This window comes from Manis javanica, chromosome 2 (genome assembly GCF_040802235.1).
Source record: "Manis javanica isolate MJ-LG chromosome 2, MJ_LKY, whole genome shotgun sequence".
NCBI classification, from domain to species: domain Eukaryota; kingdom Metazoa; phylum Chordata; class Mammalia; order Pholidota; family Manidae; genus Manis; species Manis javanica.
In genome coordinates this window covers 36979601-36998561 of record NC_133157.1, presented here as the reverse complement: position 1 = coordinate 36998561, position 18961 = coordinate 36979601, and the positions used below count along the sequence as shown (strand labels likewise).

The 18961-nt window shown below is 38.7% G+C and overlaps 1 protein-coding gene across 1 annotated transcript; it reads left to right on the top strand.

Moving 5' to 3' along the window:
• The first annotated feature begins 8 nt into the window (after nucleotides 1-8).
• Nucleotides 9-15504, top strand: CHMP5 (charged multivesicular body protein 5). Its single transcript, XM_017654439.3, has 8 exons — nucleotides 9-164; nucleotides 881-985; nucleotides 2463-2509; nucleotides 7785-7878; nucleotides 8004-8075; nucleotides 11167-11275; nucleotides 12749-12861; nucleotides 14797-15504. Exons 1-8 carry the CDS (start codon nucleotides 96-98, stop codon nucleotides 14845-14847), a joined length of 660 nt encoding a protein of 219 aa, XP_017509928.1. The 5' UTR covers nucleotides 9-95; the 3' UTR covers nucleotides 14848-15504.
• Nucleotides 15505-18961: the final 3457 nt, after the last annotated feature.

The following is an 18961-nucleotide window of genomic DNA, read 5'->3' as shown; positions in this document are numbered from 1 at the left end:
CTTGCGCATGAGGGGCCGGAAGTCAAAGGGAAGGCGGAGGTGACTTGGCTTCCGTTTCTCTTCCAGTGTTCGGGTGTTCTTCGCGGCTACCGAAGATGAACCGATTCTTCGGGAAAGCGAAACCTAAGGCTCCGCCGCCTAGCCTCACTGACTGCATTGGCACGGTGGGCACTTGACCATGCATAACTGAGCCCAGGATCTCTGACACTTCCGACTCCGTCAATCCCTGGCTCCCAGCTCCTACTCCTCCACCCCATTCTCCGTCTGGGATCCATTACTTCTCGACCATCTCCACCCCTCCTTCATTCCTGTTACCCAAATCACTATTGACGGCATAAACCAGGGACCCCCTAACCCTTCATTGTCAGTCCCTACTTGCACGTAACCCCTTCTGATGTGCACTGCCGCGTCCACTCGCTCTTATTCCTTTACCCCAAGGCCTGTACACCCTTCCCACCTCGTCCAGCCCGACCCCTTATTTCTCCTTCATCCCTCATCCCTCTCCTACATCAGGAAACCTCAGCTTGATACACTCCATCATATCTGTACCCGAATTCTCGATCTCAGTAACACAAAATTCAGAGCTCCAACCTCTCCATTAAGGCACCACCCTGCAAGTGAACAGCATTAGCCCAAACATACTTGAAGGGAACCCTGGAATATCAGAATCTCGGAGGGGTGGGTTGGGGAACAGTTTATAAAAGCCCCCAGTGTTGTGACTGGGAATCAACTGCCCTGTTGGGAACCACTGTTTTCCACCCTTCATCATATGCTCTTCTTTTTCTTTTCTTTCTCTATAGTCTTTACTCTCCTGTCCCTTTTCATATAAGTGTATTGCAATAATTACCACTGCCTTTGTTTTCTATTTTTTTCCGACAAGGTGGACAGCAGAGCAGAATCTATTGACAAGAAGATTTCTCGACTGGATGCTGAGCTTGTGAAGTATAAGGATCAGATCAAGAAGATGAGAGAGGGTCCTGCAAAGGTAAGGTAGGCAGCAGCTACAGAAGGTACTGTGACAGCCTAACTGGAGATCTGTGGATGTAGAGCCTATAGTAGGGGCTGGTGAGAGATACAGAAGAGATACAGTCTGGTAGGGAGAAAACATGTGAGGGTATATTCTTCAGGAGGAGAGTTTGTTGCCAGGAATGAGAGGAAGGCTGGGGTGTGATTTGGTGGAGAGAATATACTGATCACATGCCCAGAAATATGCATGTGGAAATTAGCAAATTCTACTGAGAAGGTAGCAATCTGGACAGGAAGAACTGGGCCTTGCTCAAGAATAGTGAGCTGCTAGGCTGGTTAGGTTAGGTACATATAATAGACTGGTTAAGGAGTGGCGTGCTGGGTAAAAGTACAAACTAGGTATCAGGAGACCAGTATTCCATCAATAACACATCACTACCTACTAGCTGTTGATAACTAGAACTACTAGATCTTGATAAAAATCACTTAATTTCTTGATTTCTTATTCTGTTAGGTAGAAACACAGCATACTGTATTAAAACACATGGACTGTAGATATGGAACTACGTTCTTTTTTCCCAGCTGTGCAGCTTCATTAACCATTTGAATGAGGACAAGTTCTTGGTATCATCGAACCTCAGTTTTCCTATCTGTAAAATGGGGATAATATCTACTTTATAGTGTGAGGTAAATGAGGTAATTCATGTGACCTACATAGCAGTATGCCTAGTACATAGAAACCTTCAGTTAATGTTAGGTATTACTATCCTTTATGAAGTAATATTTGCTTTTCCTTCTTCGCTGGAGGAGACAAATGTAATGATTTATGGAACACTGTAGAAATTGAAGTGATGAGGCTTCTCTCTCAGCCATCTTAGTTGGATGGCATGGAATGAAGTGCAATTAGTCAGGAAAGTTCATGTAGATATTTGAGGAGACGAAAGCCTAAACCATGATGGTAGTCATGAGAATGACATGAAAGGAATCAGTTTGAAAGTGAGTTCTGAAAATCAATAATGAGATGACTGTGCATGAAGAAACACCAAGAGGAAAGATAAGGTTGATGTAAACGTTTTGAATGTAGAGAAGTGAGAGATTGGTGGGGGCATTGTTAGTAGTTTCCAAGACTAGAGCAGGTTGAGAAGTTTGGGCATGTTGAGTTTAAGTGGATAGTAGGGTGTCCAAGTTTGGAATTTCCCTAAGGCGATGATTTACAAAACAGGCACTGGTGGATGAAGGGTGGGGATAATATATGCACTAGGAAAAGATGATGTAATCCAGTACACTGAGACATGGGATGCAAAGACAGAGGTGCAAAGAGCTGAGGCTTAAAGACTGTGCTTGGGAGATAAAGAGCAATCCAGGAGCCACTATGTCTACTACTTTGAAGAAGAGAAAAGGTAAATATGTATGTCTGATGATATGGGAGATTTCTTCTTTGAGATTCATAGATATGTTTCCTATGTCTTGTCATTAAAATCTGTTTTTCTCTCCAGAATATGGTCAAGCAGAAAGCCTTGCGGGTTCTAAAGCAAAAGCGGATGTAAGTTATAAGCATAATCTCTTTCTCTCAGCAGGTTTAACCAAAGGGGAAATGGTCTTCCATTCCTTCAGGTTTTCATACCATCTTATAAGCATTCTTGATTTAATTACAAATTTCATATATGTATACAGTTAGCTAGGTTTTTCTCCCCTCCATGTTCAGCAACATCTGTTACAGCACTGTCTATATAGCATCTATTATATAGTACTTTTTGCTTTATAGCAAAAAATAAAACTCTTTCCTATGATAGAGATGTTCTGTGTATGTGTTATCCAGTACAGTGGCTCTTAGCCATGCATGGCTATGGAGCACTTGAAATGTGGCTAGTGTGGCTAAGGAATTAAAGGAATTTTCATTTTATTTAATTTTAACTATATGAGTAGCCATGTGTGGCTATGGCCTGTGTATGAAACTGCCCAGGTTATTAGTGTGCTTTTTATTTTTGTTTGTCTATAAAACTGGGAATCTTCAATATTGGTTTCATCAGACTAGACTGAAGGGTCCTTAGTTTGTTGTAGGTGACTATGTCCTAGTGTTTGAGCAGAAGCCAAAAAGTATCTTTGGTGCTTACCTCTGTGGACTGGCTGTCCTGGTAATGAGACCCTCTACAGGTTTGCAGAGGTTAGATGTAATCAGCTAAGAAGGAACCAGAAAAATCGTTGATATCCCTATGTCCTTTGCCATACAGAAACTTTTTAGTTTGATGTAGTCCCATGTGTTCTAGTGTGTTGTTTAGTGCCTCTGTGTCCTTACTTATTTTCTGTCTGGTTGATCTGTCCTTTGGAGTGGTGGAGTATTGAAGTCTCCTAGAATGAATGCATTGCATTCTATTTCCCCTTTTAATTCTGTTAGTATTTGTCTCACATACGTAGGTGCTCCTGTGTTGGGTGCATAGATATTTATAATGGTTATATCTTCTTGTTGGATTGACCCCTTTGTCATTATGTAATGTCCTTTGTCTCTTGTGACTTTTTTCGTTTTGAAGTCTATTTTGTCTGATAAAAGTACTGCAATTCCTGCTTTTTTCTCCCTATTACTTGCATGCAATATCTTTTTCCATCCCTTCACTTTTAGCATGTGTATGTCTCTGGGTTTAAAGTGAGCCTCTTGTAGGCAGCATATAGATGGGTCTTGTGTTTTAATCCATTCAGTGACTCTATGTCTTTTGATGGTGCATTCAGACCATTTACATTTAGGGTGATTATCAATAGCTGTGTTCTTATTGCCATTGCAGGCTTTAGATTCGTGGTTACCAAAGGTTCAAGGTTAACTTCCTTACTATCTAAAAGTCTAACTTAACTCACTTAATATGCTATTACAAACACAATCTAAAGGTTCAGTTTTTCTCCTCCTTTTTCTTCCTCCTCCATTCTTTATACATTAGGTATCATATTCTGTACTCTTTGTCTATCCCTTAATTGACTTTGGGGATAGTTGATTTAATTTTGCATTTGCTTAGTAATTAACTGTTCTACTTTCTTTACTGTGGTTTTATTACCTCTGGTGACAGCTATTAAACCTTAGAAACACTTCCATCTATAGCAGTCCCTCCAAAATACACTGTAGAGATGGTTCATGGGAGCTAAATTCTATCAGCTTTTGCCTACCTGGAAATTGTTTAATTCCTCCTTCAAATTTAAATGATAATCTTGCTGGATAAAGTATTCTTGGTTTGAGGCCCTTCTCCTTCATTGCATTAAATACATCATGCCACTCCCTTCTGGCCTGTAAGTTTTCTGCTGAGAAATCTGATGATAGCCTGATGGGCTTTCCTCTGTATATGATCTTATTTCTCTCTCTGGCTGCTTTTACTAGTCTGTCCTTATCCTTGATCTTTGCTATTTTAATTACTGTATGTCTTGGTGTTGTCTTCCTTGGGTCCCTTGTGTTGGGAGATCTGTGTACGTCCATGGCCTGAGAGACTGTCTCCTTCCCCAGACTGGGGAAATTTTCAGCAGTTATCTCCTCAAAGACTTTTTCTAACCCTTTTTCTCTCTCTTCTTCTTTTGGTACCCCTATAATGCGAATATTGTTCGTTTGGATTGGTCACACAGTTGTCTCAATATTCTTTGATTCTTAGAGACCCTTTTTTCTCTCTGTGCCTCAGCTTCTTTGTATTCTTCTTCTCTAATATCTATTTCATTTATTGTCTTGTCCACCATATCTAATCTGCTTTCAATACCCTCCATTGTGTTCTTCAACGATTGGATCTCCGTCATAAATTCATTCCTGAGTTCTTGAATATTTTTCTGTATCTCTATGAGCATGTTAATGATTTTTATTTTGAAATCCCTTACAGGAAGATTCATGAGGTCAATTTCATTTGAATCTTTCTCAGGTGTTGTATTCATAATTTTACTCTGAACCAGGTTCCTTTGGCATTTCATATTTTTATATGGCACCCTCTAGTGCCCAGAAGCTCTTCTCTCTGGAGCTGCTCAGCCCCTGAAGCAATGTCAGAGGTCACAGGGGAGCAGTATTGGTGCCTGGGGGGAGGAAAGAGCTGTTTCCTGCTTCCCGGCTGCTATGCCTGTCTCCACTGCTTTACCAATGGGCCAGGCACACAGATATAAGCCTCTATGCTTTGCCTTTGTAGTTGCTCTAGATGGGGCTTCCCTCTGGCTGGCCTAACACCAGGGTAGGGTTCACCAGTTTGCAAGCCCGGTGGGGCTGGCCAGAAGAAAGGCGCAGTAGGCTGCGTATCATTGAGGAGGTCCTTGGAGCTATGTAGGCAGCCAAGGAGCTGGAGCACCTGAAGACTGTGAGAGTTCCAAACCTGCTGGGCAGAGTGTACCCGGACAATTTTGTCTACCGGTCCTTTCTCCTGAGCAGTAAGCTCTGTGCAGTCCTTGTCCCTTTAGCAGCCCTCTTGCTGTTAGGAAGTCTCTCAGACTGCCCACCTTTATTTTGTCCCAGAACAGCCAGATATGGATCCCTGCTTTCCACAAGTGGCTGGAATCTCAGTCTCTCCAGGTATTCTGGCTGTCTTAGCTTTCCAACTCCCTAATCATGAAAATACCATGAAAGCACCATTTTCTATGTAGGTTTGTGCTCCTAGAGCAGATCTCCAGAGTTAGATACTCAACAGTCCCAGGCCTCCACTCCCTCTCCGCTCCGTTTCTCTTCCTCTGGTGAGCTGGGATGGGGGAAGGGCTTGGGCCCCACCAAGCCATGGCTTTGGTACGTTACCCTGTTCGGTGAGGTTTATTCTTTTCTCCAGGTATATGTAGTTTGCGCAGCCCTCTTTCATGTTGCTCTTTCAGGATTAGTTGTATTAATTATATTTTCATATTATATGCGGTTTTAGAAAGAAGCCTCTGTCTCACCTCTTACACTGCCATCTTTAATCCTCCTCCTCTATTCCTATTTTTAAAATGACTTTTTATTAGACATCAGGTACCATCCTCCTCCTTTTAGATTAGACAAATTTAGAAAAAGAAATAATGCCTAGAGTATTGAGAGTGTGGTAAACTGTTCTCTTCTTAATCAGTTTTTAAGTAACTGCAATTTTTAAGTAACTTTTTTAAGAATAAAAGGAATATGTGTTCATTGTAGAAACTTGGGGAACAGTGAACCAAAGAAAATTTAGCTAGATTCCTAGTACCAGAAGTAACCATCTTTAGAAGGCTAATTTCTTAAGAGTTTATTTTCTTTGCTTGTGTATCTGTACTATGTGTGCATATAACTTTTTAGGACAGAACAAATTGTATATATATAGGTTATCCTTTCCCACTTAACATTCTATCATGAGCATTTCTGTGTCCTTTTAAATATTTGGAAAGTTTATACTTTTTAACAAGGTGGTGATATTCCACCACCATTTGCCTACACCATGAGCTGGCCATTTTTCTTCTACTTGGGTAGTTAGATGGTCTCCATATATTTTATAAAAACATAAGTCTTGGAGATAGTGTTATACTTTGATAAAAAAAATTCTATTGAAAAAAAAAACATTGTCAGCACCAGGCATTATATTAGGTTGGATGAATTACCTAATTATGGATACTAGATTAATAAAATATAATACCTGTCCTCAAGGTCAAGGAATTTAGTCTCCTGGAAAAGTAGTTTAGCTATATGTATGAAGAACCTTAAAAATAGTCTCATTCTTTGCCCCAAGAATTCCACTTGTGGGAATTTATCAGAGGAAATGATTAAAACATTAAAAAGACATACATATTAAGAGTATGTAGCAACGTAAAAACAGCAAATACTATAATGTTAAGTGGGAAATCATCTTATAACTAAAATAAAAAAAAAAGATTGGAGGGATATGTCAAATGATATTTGTGTTAAGATTATTAAATTGTTTTTGCCATGTTTTCTGGGCATTTAATATTTTATTTTTTATTTTATTTTTTATTTTATTTATTTATTTATTTATTTATTTTTGAGAGGGCATCTCTCATATTTATTGATCAAATGGTTGTTAACAACAATAAAATTCAGTATAGGGGGGTCAACGCTCAATGTACAATCATTAATCCATCTCAAGCCTAATTCTCGTCAGTCTCCAGTCTTCTGAAGCATAACGAACAAGTTCTTACATGGTGAACGAATTCTTACATAGTGAATAAATTCTTACATGGTGAACAGTACAAGGGCATTCATCACAGAAACTTTCGGTTTTGATCATGCATTATGACCTATACACAATCAGGTCAAATATGAATATTCGTTTGATTTTTGTACTTGATTTATATGTTGATCCCACATTTCTCCTATTATTATTATTATTTTTATTTTTAATAAAATGCTGAAGTGGTAGGTAGATGCAAGATAAAGGTAGAAAACATAGTTTAGTGCTGTAAGAGGGCAAATGTAGATGATCAGATGATCAGGTGTGTGCCTATGGACTAAGTATTAATCCAGGCTAGACAAGGGCAGCAAGACATCCACGGATGCAGAAGATTTCTCTCAAAGCAGGGGGGGTGAGGTTCTGAGCCTCACCTCTGTTGATCCCCAAATTCTCACCTGATGGCCCCCCTGCGACTGTGCCTGTCTTAGGTTATTCCTCCCTTGAGGAATCTTACCCGTCTCTGGCTAACCAGTCATCTTCCGGGGCCATACAGGGAAATGTAAAGTTGGTAAGTGAGAGAGAAGCCATATTGTTTGCAAAGGTTAGCTTTTTACTTCTTTGCAGATTTATGGGCATTTAATATTTTTAAGCTTTAAGCTTTTTCAAAGAAAATTTTCTTATTTAGAATTAGAGACATTTTCTTCCTATGTATTTCTATCTGGCTCACACTAACCATTTTCAATTGACTTTAAAAAGGTATGAGCAGCAGCGGGACAATCTTGCCCAACAGTCATTTAACATGGAACAAGCCAATTACACCATCCAGTCATTAAAGGACACCAAGACCACGGTACTTCCATAGCACTTTTCCCATGATTTCATTTTATTTTTTACTCTTGCGTTCTTTTCCCATGGTATTTAAAAGGCAGTTTAACCAACATGGCTTCTTAAAACACCGGGTTCTTTCTTTTTTAGGTTGATGCTATGAAACTGGGAGTAAAGGAAATGAAGAAAGCATACAAGCAAGTGAAAATTGACCAGATTGAGGTGAGATGTGTACTAGTTTCTCCAAGAATGTGTACTACTTTCTGAAAGAGTCCAGATGAATGTGTAGTCATGGGAGGAGCTCAGAAGAGGGATTGAATCTCGGTCCTACCACTTACTGGCTTTGGGAAAAGATACCAAGATCTCTCCTTGTTGTTAGTACAATAATCTTAATGCTACCTCTGGTTATTAGGAGGATGAAATAAATGAGCTGGTGTATCTGTACACACAATGCCTGGCACAGTAAATAAGCAAACCGGTTCCCTGTTACTTCTAACTCACCTAGTAATCTTTATAGTGTGTGTCCTAACTGAGTTACTGATGGTGCTGCCATCTTCCAGGATCGTCATGAGGTCATGTGAGGGTGTGTATAGGAAGCACTTAACAAAACTCCTGGTACAGAGTTGGTTCCCTTTCTAGTAATTCTCTTTAGATTTTTACTGGTAATGTCACCTAGGTTCTTATAAGTAGCTTTTGTCTGGAGATAATGTTTTGGCTGGGAGGTGCATCCTAAGTGCTTGGCACCTTTCACCTCTGTCAACCTAAACAGTCCAGATGGTAAGCAGAGACAGATAGGGAGCAATGTTAAATGGCCAGAAGAAAGAGGCTTCCTTACTGCAGATACAATGGCACTCTACAGACTCCCATCTCCTGAGTAGAACATCTCTGTCTCTGAGGGCAGGGACTCAGTATTGTTCACTGTGGTATCCCTGTGCCTCGAACAATGCCTGGCTATAGTTGGTGCTCAGAAAGTATTAGATGGTTGATGAACAAAAAGCTATTAAAGGAAATAATGCAATTCTGGCCAACTCAAGCATTGTTTGTTGGTTGGGTATTTACTGTGTACCTGACATTTTACTGCCCCTGCAGAGGTATTTTCTGGGAGTGTCAGTCTAAATTTAGTAAGAGTGAAGGCATTCCTCTCATCTTGCTTTTTTGTGCACCCTTCCTTAAGACTGCCTGTGGCCACCTCTAATCTTCCCCTGGTCTCTGCTTACAGGAGTTAAGTTTAGCAATATCTTCCAGATTTCCTAAGAAAAATATTCTGTGTATGTTTGTCTTCTTTATACAATACTATTTGGTAATATGAAATTGAATTTTATTTTCTGTGTACGGGGTTCCTTATGTTTTAATTACTTATTTAATATCAACAAAATAGAAGTTTTGGTCTTTAGGGGCTTTTTGTATGTCTCTCCATCTTGTATATGTGGTTTTCTATTTCCCTTTCTAATTTTCCTATTCCTGTCCCCTATTAATTTGCCCACATGACAGGTGGAGAGCCCCTTTCTCAGTGGGGGTAGGGTGTGTGTGTTTATGTGTGTGTGTGTGTGTGTGTGTGTGTGTGTGTGTGTGTGTGTGTGTGTGTGTGTGTGTGTCTGGATGGGCTATATATTTTGAATTTCATTTGTTTTCCTAAAAATATTTTACCTGTAAAACATTTTCATTGTTTTATACCTCTAGTTTTTTTTATTTTGCCAGTTTGTGTGTGTTTCTCTGTTTCTATTATTTTTTTCATTTTCTGTACATCAAGTCTAATGCTTATATTTGTTTATATTGCTTTTTGTCCAAATTGAACCTAATTCTTTGTGTGATGATTTTTTTTCTGTTTCTATCATAATGTCTATTCCTAGGAATCCTAATCAGGGCTAATTTGGTGAGACTTGTCTTGATATATAACAGCACAGTATAAGCTTGACTTCGTTAACTTAGTCTCTGTTATTTTCACTCTCTTGTTTGTTTCAGTGAGTGCTTCTCTGTGTAGCAGAATGTCATGTGTACAGTATGGTACTTTGGCACTTGAAAATACAGGAAAGCACAATGTTTTCTTTTTTTAAAATGTTTTTTTTCCATTTTACTTTCTATCCTTTCACCTTTATATGGAAAACCCCTGATTTGTGAGACAGGAATGAGTTTTCAAATGTTCTGCTTTGCTCTAAAAATTCTAAAGGCTAAATGGTACTGATTGTGACCTTCTGCATTACCAGCACTAGTCTGTTCCTCTCAGTATGGAATTTTTAGATGAAGAGCATATTGTTCTGCACATCCTTAACACAACAGAAGGATATAGTGTTTTACACATATTACTGCAATAAATCCTTACAGTAACTGTGTGGTATGGTTATTAATAATCTCATTTTACAGATGAGGAAATTAAGTCTTAGAGACATTATTTCTCATTGAGTAGGCCTAGCTTTGAGCTTGGATAAGTCTAATTCCTAACCATTACACTAGCTCCCTTTGTTATGCTATACCACTTCTCAGATTGGTTGTACATTATTTCTGGCCTTATAATCTTGTAGTCTTCTAGTTAAGCAGAAGTATATTATTCACAGATGATTTATGCCCTCTGTCAATTTTTATTTCACCAGCCTGATCTTAGATAATCAAGCCTATCCTGATTCCATTTCTGTTTCCCCATGAAGGGTGGGTCCAGTGCAATATTTTGTAGCAACCAATTGTTTCTACTACTGTCTCCTTTCTCTACACAGTGTAGTCAGTGTTTGGCTAACTTAGGAAGACTAATTTGTCTAAATTACTGCCTTTTCCCATTAATAGAAAATGTTGATAGTATAGATGTTGCTTGATTAATTTTCAGGTAAATGCTCTGTAATGAGAGAGAGCTAACGGTCATCTGTCCTCATAGTAGGACTTCAAATTTCCATGAGGCACCTTAAATTCAAGTACAGAATCTCCATTTTTTTTTTTTTAAGTTTACACTTTACCATCAAAAATAGAATCATGTAGGTCAGTGGCATCCAGTTCTTGTAGGGGAATCGTCAGGCTTGTGACTTTTAAATATTTCTTTAAACTTACTTTATTATACTCCTAATTAGAAGGGACATTCAGGAGTTACTCAAACCTGTCCTCTAGAGGAGCACCCACTCAGTTGTTGACTAGGAACAGTCATTAGCCAAGAATTGAGGTGAGGGAGAACAAACAGTTGGTGAGAAATGGTATGTGCTTTGGCATTTTACTTATATTATCTTTTTAAAAATTGCTCATTTCTAAGATTCAAAGGAGAGAGTAGGGTGGGAGGGTAGTTAGAGGAAAAATGATAAGAAATGAATGAAAATTGTCATATATATTTCTCTAGGATTTACAAGACCAGCTAGAGGATATGATGGAAGATGCAAATGAGATCCAAGAAGCACTGAGTCGTAGTTATGGCACTCCAGAACTAGATGAAGATGACCTAGAAGCAGGTAAGTTATGAAAAACAATTTATATGTAGCTTTAGAGTCTGAAAGGAGTGACTCCCTGGGACTTTCTCCCAAATGCCAGAGAAAATTTCTTTGAGGGTTTCCTGAGAGTTTATTGTACAGTGTCTGGGCAAAGAACTTGTGAGGCAGCCATATCAGACTGGCACACTCTAGCAGCAACTCTGGGATGGATGAGCTCTGAAGGAAGGTCCAGGCCAAAGCCCCTCCTGACCTGCTGCTTGGAATCTGAACACTGCCTTGCCCTGCCATCTTCCTTTTGATGTTGTTCTCCCTATTTTCCTACTTGGAGTCCTCTTCCCTCAGAACAGCAAAGCAAAGCAAGAAACAATAGTTAGCAAATACTTAGTATGCATCTGCTATATGCCAGGCACTGTGTTCAGTGCTGTGGATTTAGCATTGAAGAAAACGAATACAATCCCTGCATTCATAAAGCTTCTCAGCAGGGTAAGAAACTGCTTGTTTTAAATAACTCATTACAAGAACAAAGGCTGTTGGGAAGAGAAGTAGGGGGGTACCATGGAGCACACAGCTGGGGAATCTAACCTAGTTGGAATGGGGACAGGCATGGGACCTGAAGGATGAATAGGGAATAGCAGGAAAAAAATGGGAAGGGTTATTGAGTGGCCTTGGGGAAAGGAGTCTAGAAGCAATTGCTGTAGTCCATTTAAGAGATGATGGTGGCTGAGTCTAAGGTGGTAGTAGAAACAGAAGTGGACAGATTGAAGAAATTTTTGGAGGCTGAGTGGTCAAGACTTAATGACTGATTAGATGTGGAGGAAGAGGGAGGTGTCAAGAATGTCACTTTCAGGCATGAGTAACTGGGTGGATGGCAGAACCACCTCACTGGACTTTCTGTCACATGATTCTGGCACATTACTGCTGCTTCTCTCTTTGTGCCTCTCCCTCTTCTGTTTTTGCCTAGAACCTCTTTTTTCTTATTCATTTCTTTATTTTTCTTATTTCCCATTTTGAGTTTCCCCTGATGAGTCTCTACTTGTTGATATTTCTCCTGGTCACTTTCAACTCACTTTTCCATAGACTCATTTTTAAAGCCTGATTTCACAGAATGATCACTCAGTATACAACAATCTCATGCCTCCTTTGCCTTCTTTCAGGTACATCTATAAATAAAATTTCTTATATTATTGCCAGGATTTTCTATTTGAATTGACCACTTGGTAACTATAGAGTCTTCTCATGAACACTATGGCCTTGTAAATATGTGAGGAATGGTTGTTTAGTTTGTTTTATTTTGATTTTTGTTTTTCATAGATTTTACCACATCAATTCCCTTGAAAGTTTCTTATATAGATATCTTTTATTTTGAAAATAGAAATTAATAATCCTTTTCCCTTTTGTATTTTCATCTTATTACAAATAATTTCGCTAACTTTCTTATCAGTGGCCAGTTTTCTTGCTTACATTTTTTTGAAATGTTGACTTTTTCCATCTCAGAGTTGGATGCACTGGGTGATGAGCTCCTGGCTGATGAAGACAGTTCATACTTGGATGAAGCAGCATCTGCACCCGCCATTCCAGACGGTGTTCCCACTGACACAAAGAATAAGGCGAGAGCTCTTTCTGTTGATATTTTCTATGCAAACTAGCAAAGGTTTTATGTCTGATCACCAGTTTGGGAATCTACAAGGTAGTCTTAAGTTAAGACAAGGAAAGAGCATCTTGGTCATTATTTTGGAAACCCTTGAAGGCCCAGCTTTCCTGCATTGGATTATGGATTATGGACAGGCTGTATAAATAGTGTCACTACAGCCCAGCAATATTTTTATGCAATGATAATTTGTATAATATACATAATTACCTTGTTGTGAACTCGCACTGGGTACCATTTACAGATTGTAGTCATTTACTGGAGCAGCATCAGCAAATCATACATGAACAGTTCTAGGCAGCAGTGTAAAAGAAAGTGCTGCTCTCCAGACACAGTGGTTAATTGTAGTGTGGATTTTTTCTTAACTAGGGATTAATAATTTATAAAATTTAATGTAAAAAAAAAATTTAATGTAGAAAGATTCTAATTTAACGAGGTAAAAAAAATCAGGATACCTGGGTTCAAGTCTCAGCCCTGCCACTAACTATGAGACCTTCGCAAATCACGTAGCTGTTAGAAACTTTTCTGTTCCTTGCATCTATAAAATGCAGATCATTGCAATTCTCTCATATAATTGTTGTGTAAACCAAATTAGAAGGTGTATGTAAAAGGACTTTGCAAACTTTAAATCCTGTCCAAAGCTTCATGGTTTTTATTATTATAAACAGATAAAATTTTGCTGTTTATAAGTCCTGTTCACTCCATTTTAGTTCCTGGTGTATCATTTTTTCTGCTGCCACTGGACATTTACAGCCCTGGTGTTTGCTTTATCTCCCTACACATTGAGTGTGCACAAGGTAGTTGACAGAATCCTTGAGTGGAAGCCAGTCTCAGCTCTGCCTTTACTCACTGTGTGACTTAGAGCAAATTAGAAATTCATGTATTCTCTCTCAACCTCATCAGTTTTTCCCACCTGTCAATTGTGGGGAGAAAAGGTGGGGAGTAGGTAATTTCTCAGGTCCCTTATAGCTGTGAATTTTTTTTTTTTGGTATAATTAATCTACAATTACATGAGGAACATTATGTTTACTAGGTTCCCCCCTTCACCAAGTCCCCCCAACAACTCCCATTACAGTCACTGTCTATCAGCGTAGTAAGATGTTGTAGAATCACTACTTGTCTTCTCTGTGTATAGCTGTGAATTTTTATGAATATGTCTTGCCTTCCTGTATCCCCTCTTCTTCCTTGAGCCTGGATTGATCTTACCTTTCTCTACTGCCCACCTGACCTACCCTACTTCCACTCTGGAACTTCAAGGTTCAGGTGCATGGGTAGCTTTTCCTCAGCATACCTGAAACAATTTTTATTAATGCTACCTACCATAGCTCACCTTTTCAATTCCCTGAAGTATCTATGTTATTTCCACTTTTAGAAGGCCACAGATTCTTGAGTTAATTGTGCTGTTGAGATATGGTTTCTTAATTGATAGTGGTATTACTGCTTACGAGTTTGTAGTAAAGTATGATGTGGAAGTAACTACCTGTCCTAAGGCACTGCTCCTTTAAAATTTAGGAGGCTGTAAAAGGTAGTGGTTCACTTTAGCAATCAGAGAGAAAATGGGACTCTGGAGACAAGGACTAACTCCTCAGCCTTTCCACCTGGATCCTCCCAGCCCCCTTTTCCCCTTTCTAGGCAAACCCTTTTAAGTTTCTCTTTCTCTCTTACTCTTCCTTTACCCTGCATAGGATGACCCCTTTTGATCCTTTCCAGTTGTTTTCCTAGTTTGTCACTTACTCCACATTTCATAAAAATCTCATTCTCATCTTTTGAGTGAGATTTTGGTTTACATCGATTAAACACTTGGAAATGAGAGTTTTGACTACTAAATATTTATAATCATTTTTTTTAATCAATTGAAAAGTAGTGGCACTAAAATACTGCTTTCTTTTCACAGGATGGAGTCCTGGTTGATGAATTCGGATTGCCACAGATCCCTGCCTCATAGACTTGCATCATTCAAGTGCTTCGTGTAAAATAAACACATATTCTGGGACTATTTATCTTTCCAAATTTACCATAACAGATTTAGGTTTCTTTCCTGTCTTCAGAGGGAAAGGTTAATTACGTTGCTCCTTTATTTTTTTTCCGTTAAGATACTCATTGCTTGGGGGATACTTTCTTTGTACTAAATTTTTATTCCTTTCCTCTTATGAAAGACTAACTTACTTAAAAGTATCAGTGGCTATGTATGACTTGTTTTCATTCATTAATAGTAATTTGAAATGAAACTAAGAAAATGGGAGTCTTTAAATTCTATGACAGTATATCTCCACAGTCTCAAACTGACCTGATACATTGATAAGACAAAGATTACTGAGACTGTTCATATTACAATTCAAAACCATTTTCTATTATGGTATTATAGGTTGGTTAAAGTGATAGCCTTTTTTGATGGGTTTGTTGTGTCTTGTGAGTAAATCATTACTATGTCCAATATTGGAATGGAATTATCACTACTGTATCATGGATATTTTGTGGATATTTTGATTCTATGGTTCCCTCAGTATTACAGCCTGGCTTGTAATCAATAATGAATATTTCTTGATATTTAATGTATAGGACATTTATTTATACTCAATAAATATTTTTCAAAATGACACAATTTTAATATCACACCAGCCTAAATCCTCCACTACAGAAACCAAGTTTAATGTTGGCTCAGCCTAAAAACTCCACTATAGAAATCAGATTTAACCACTAACATTATGGTATAGAGGAAAGAGCAAGGAACAATCTGGGCTTAGGCCTTGGTCTGCCATCTAATTATTAAGTAGTCTAGTCACTTCTCTAAACTTCTGTTTCCTTATGAGTAAAATCATGCCGACTTCACAAGGCTTTGTGAGGAATAATTGAGGTAATGACTGTGAGTACTTTTAACTGCAGCTTGCTATTCTCATATGAAGGATTAACAGTGAAAAAGCAGGGGATTCGTTCTTTCTTAGGAAGTACCTGAAATGCTGCAGCAAGTCCAGAGCCTTCCCCAATTTCAGGGTCTTTAATGATTGATCCTCCCTTACTTATTCATCGTCTCACCAACAGCATTCCCTCCTCCAGCCTCACTGCGTGCCTCCAATGCCACATGTGCCAGCCTGTCAGTTTACAGATCAAGCCAATAAATATTTATTGAATACAAGCTATGTAGAGTCTCTCTATCAACCAGGGGATACCAAGAACAGTCACAGTCTCTCTCTTCAGAAGTTCACTGTCCAGTTACAGGTGGGGATGAGACATGTATGTACTCAATCTCAACCTCTCAAAAAGACTCCAGTGGGAGTGAACATTATATTCTCCATAATTACCTTCCGAAAACCTCTCAGCTTCTCTGCAAGTTCTCACTCAGCCCTTTAATATTTCTTCCATTATAGTTCCAATCCCGGACTTCCCCTCACACTTGTACTCTCCTTGAGATCTCTCTCTCCCATCATTTTAACTATTACCTATGCACTAATGACTCAAAATAACTCACTAGCCTAGACTTATTTATTATTATTTTCAGTTCTGGACATTCCCAATTAAGTGTCCCACCATTACCTCAAATCTAACATTCAAATTAAGCTTAATCTTGGGGCTTACTCTCAGCAGACATTCCTGCTTTATTTCTTGCCAATGCTAACCAGTGACCCGTATATTACCAATTATAACAGGTGATACTTTGTCCAGCTAGACCTCTTCAGTGCTTTGGATACCTGTGAGCATCTACCAAACTCTACTCCTAGGCTTTTGTGACAGTACTCATTCTCCTGTTCCTCTGACTATTCTGACTCCTTTCTGAAATCCTCATCTCTCCAACCCGGGAATGGTAGTGTTCCTCAAGACGCTAGCCTTTTTCCACATACTTCCTTCTTTGCTCACTTATATTTAGTAATCTCAACTATTCTCATGGCTTTAATTGCTGACTTGTAAATCTATACTATTCATGATCTTGCCCTGACTGTCAGACTCCTATTTATATCTCCAGCTGTTTGCCTAGCAATTACTGGATGTTCCTTCCAGAAGCCCACAAACACCACATTCAAATGGCTAAGATAACCATTACCTTTTCCCCAGACCGGAATCTCCTTCTTTTTCCCTGTCTCAGCTAATTATCCTATATCATTCAAAACAGAAAGCTCTTGAATTGTCCTTGCCTACATTTTGCCTCACCCTATACAGTCAATTAATCATTAAGCCCTGCTTTTAACTCCTGTTTCTCAAATGAAACCCCTCCTTTCCTCTCAACTCCTTGGCCTAGACATCCCTCCGGTAGTGTTTTGAAACAGATTACTTGCTTTCTCTGGCATAGTTTCACTTCTTGAGTCCATCACATTCAGCTACACTTTTCTAAAATGCAAATCTGACCATGTCATTCCCTTACTTAAAATCTTTAATGGTGTCCTGATGCCTCTAGCAGGGCATAAAAAGCTGTCTGTGACATGCCTCTGCCCCTCTGTAATGGCTTATTGCTTAGTCTTTTCAGAATAGTATTTCTTTCTTTTAATGAACTGTCTCCCCCATTCTCAACATGTGAATATTGGAAAATTACTGATTAGAGTAGCCTTACCTAGACACTTCTGAGCTATGAGTGGGCATGCGACCAGCCTGTGTCTACTGGAGTTCATTCCTCAAATCTTCTACATGGAAATGAGAGAAAACGCCTTTTCTTTTTCTTTTTTAAACTCTGCAGTATGAGAAGCTTGAGATTGAGGCCAGAGGAGCTAGGATGAGAGAATACAGAATGAAAGAATCCTCATGGCACTGAGCCCTGACTTCTGATCCATGTCTCTGCAACTCAAATTCCTTTAATTCTGTGAGTTATCAGAATTCTGCCAATAAACCCCTTTTTCTGTTTAGATAAGTTGGAGTTGGGTTTTTGTCACTTGTCAGTAGAGTCATGAATAATTTCTCAAAGCCTCTCTCTGTGCCATGTACTACTTTTCAATTTTATGCCTTTAAAATTGCTTCCAGTTCTTCTGCATCCACCAGCCTGATATATATATAAATTTCTAAAGATGATGATAAAGTTGGTATGTCTGATGAAGTTATTTGTCAAAATTAAGGATCTATGTTCAACAAAGGACAAAGTTAATTGACTTAGTGAAACAGAAGACAAATGTCTAAAACTGACAAGCAGTGGATATCTACAATATACAAGAAACCATCAACAAGAAAAATAGAGCAACCCCAGTAGAAAAATGGGCAATGGATGTGAATAAGCAATTTGAGCAGGGAAATCTCAAAAGGTCATTAAGAAATACTCAAACACATTAGTAATCAGAGAAACACAAATTAAAATGAGATCAAGCCACACCTGTTTGAAAAAAGTATAGAAACTGAATTACGGTTACATCTCAAATATACCTCATATTTGTCATATTTGCATGACATTTACTGCCACCATCATCTGCATTAGTGTAATACAGAAATAATAGAAAAATGTTACTGGTCTGCCCACTTCTATTCTTAATCCCCTACATACAGTTCATTCTTCCCTGGGAGCAAGAGAAGCCTGTGTCATCAGATACCACTTCTCTGCTTAAAATGTCAACAACTTCCTATTGCTCTTGGAATAAAATCCATTATCACGGCCTGCAGGTGATCTGCATGATCAGGATCCTACCTACTTCTCCAGTTTCATAGTGCCACTTCCCTTGCTCACTGTTCTCCAGCAAATATTTCAATTTGTTGAATACTCAAGCTGTTTGCCTCCTCATAGACTTTGCACATGCTATTCCCTCTAACTGAATCTTCACATATCTTGCTCCTTCTCATCCTTTGTTCTACTCAAAGAAACCTGGCTACCTTGCTGAAGCAGATCCTAAGAAGTCTTATCACTGCATATTTCTTTCACAACACTAACATAATTTATAAACATAAAGTATGTAGTTTTTATCTCCCCTACTAGAAAATGCACTTTTAAGTGGGCAGAGACCATGTTTGTCTTTTTCACCATTTACCTCCAGCACTTAAAGCAATGCATAAGGCAGACTATACATTAAAACATATGTGAATGTATGAATCTATTTCATGTATTTGAGGAAGCCTGGACTAGTAAATTACTTTATAAATGCAGGTACTTCACA

Bases quoted from the DNA above. Each gene is read 5' to 3' on its own strand.
- CHMP5 (XM_017654439.3), top strand. From the start codon at position 96: ATGAACCGATTCTTCGGGAAAGCGAAACCTAAGGCTCCGCCGCCTAGC. The intron at 2,510-7,784 runs GTAAGTTATAAG...GACTTTAAAAAG, and splicing joins GTTCTAAAGCAAAAGCGGAT to GTATGAGCAGCAGCGGGACA. The intron at 12,862-14,796 runs GCGAGAGCTCTT...TTCTTTTCACAG, and splicing joins CCACTGACACAAAGAATAAG to GATGGAGTCCTGGTTGATGA.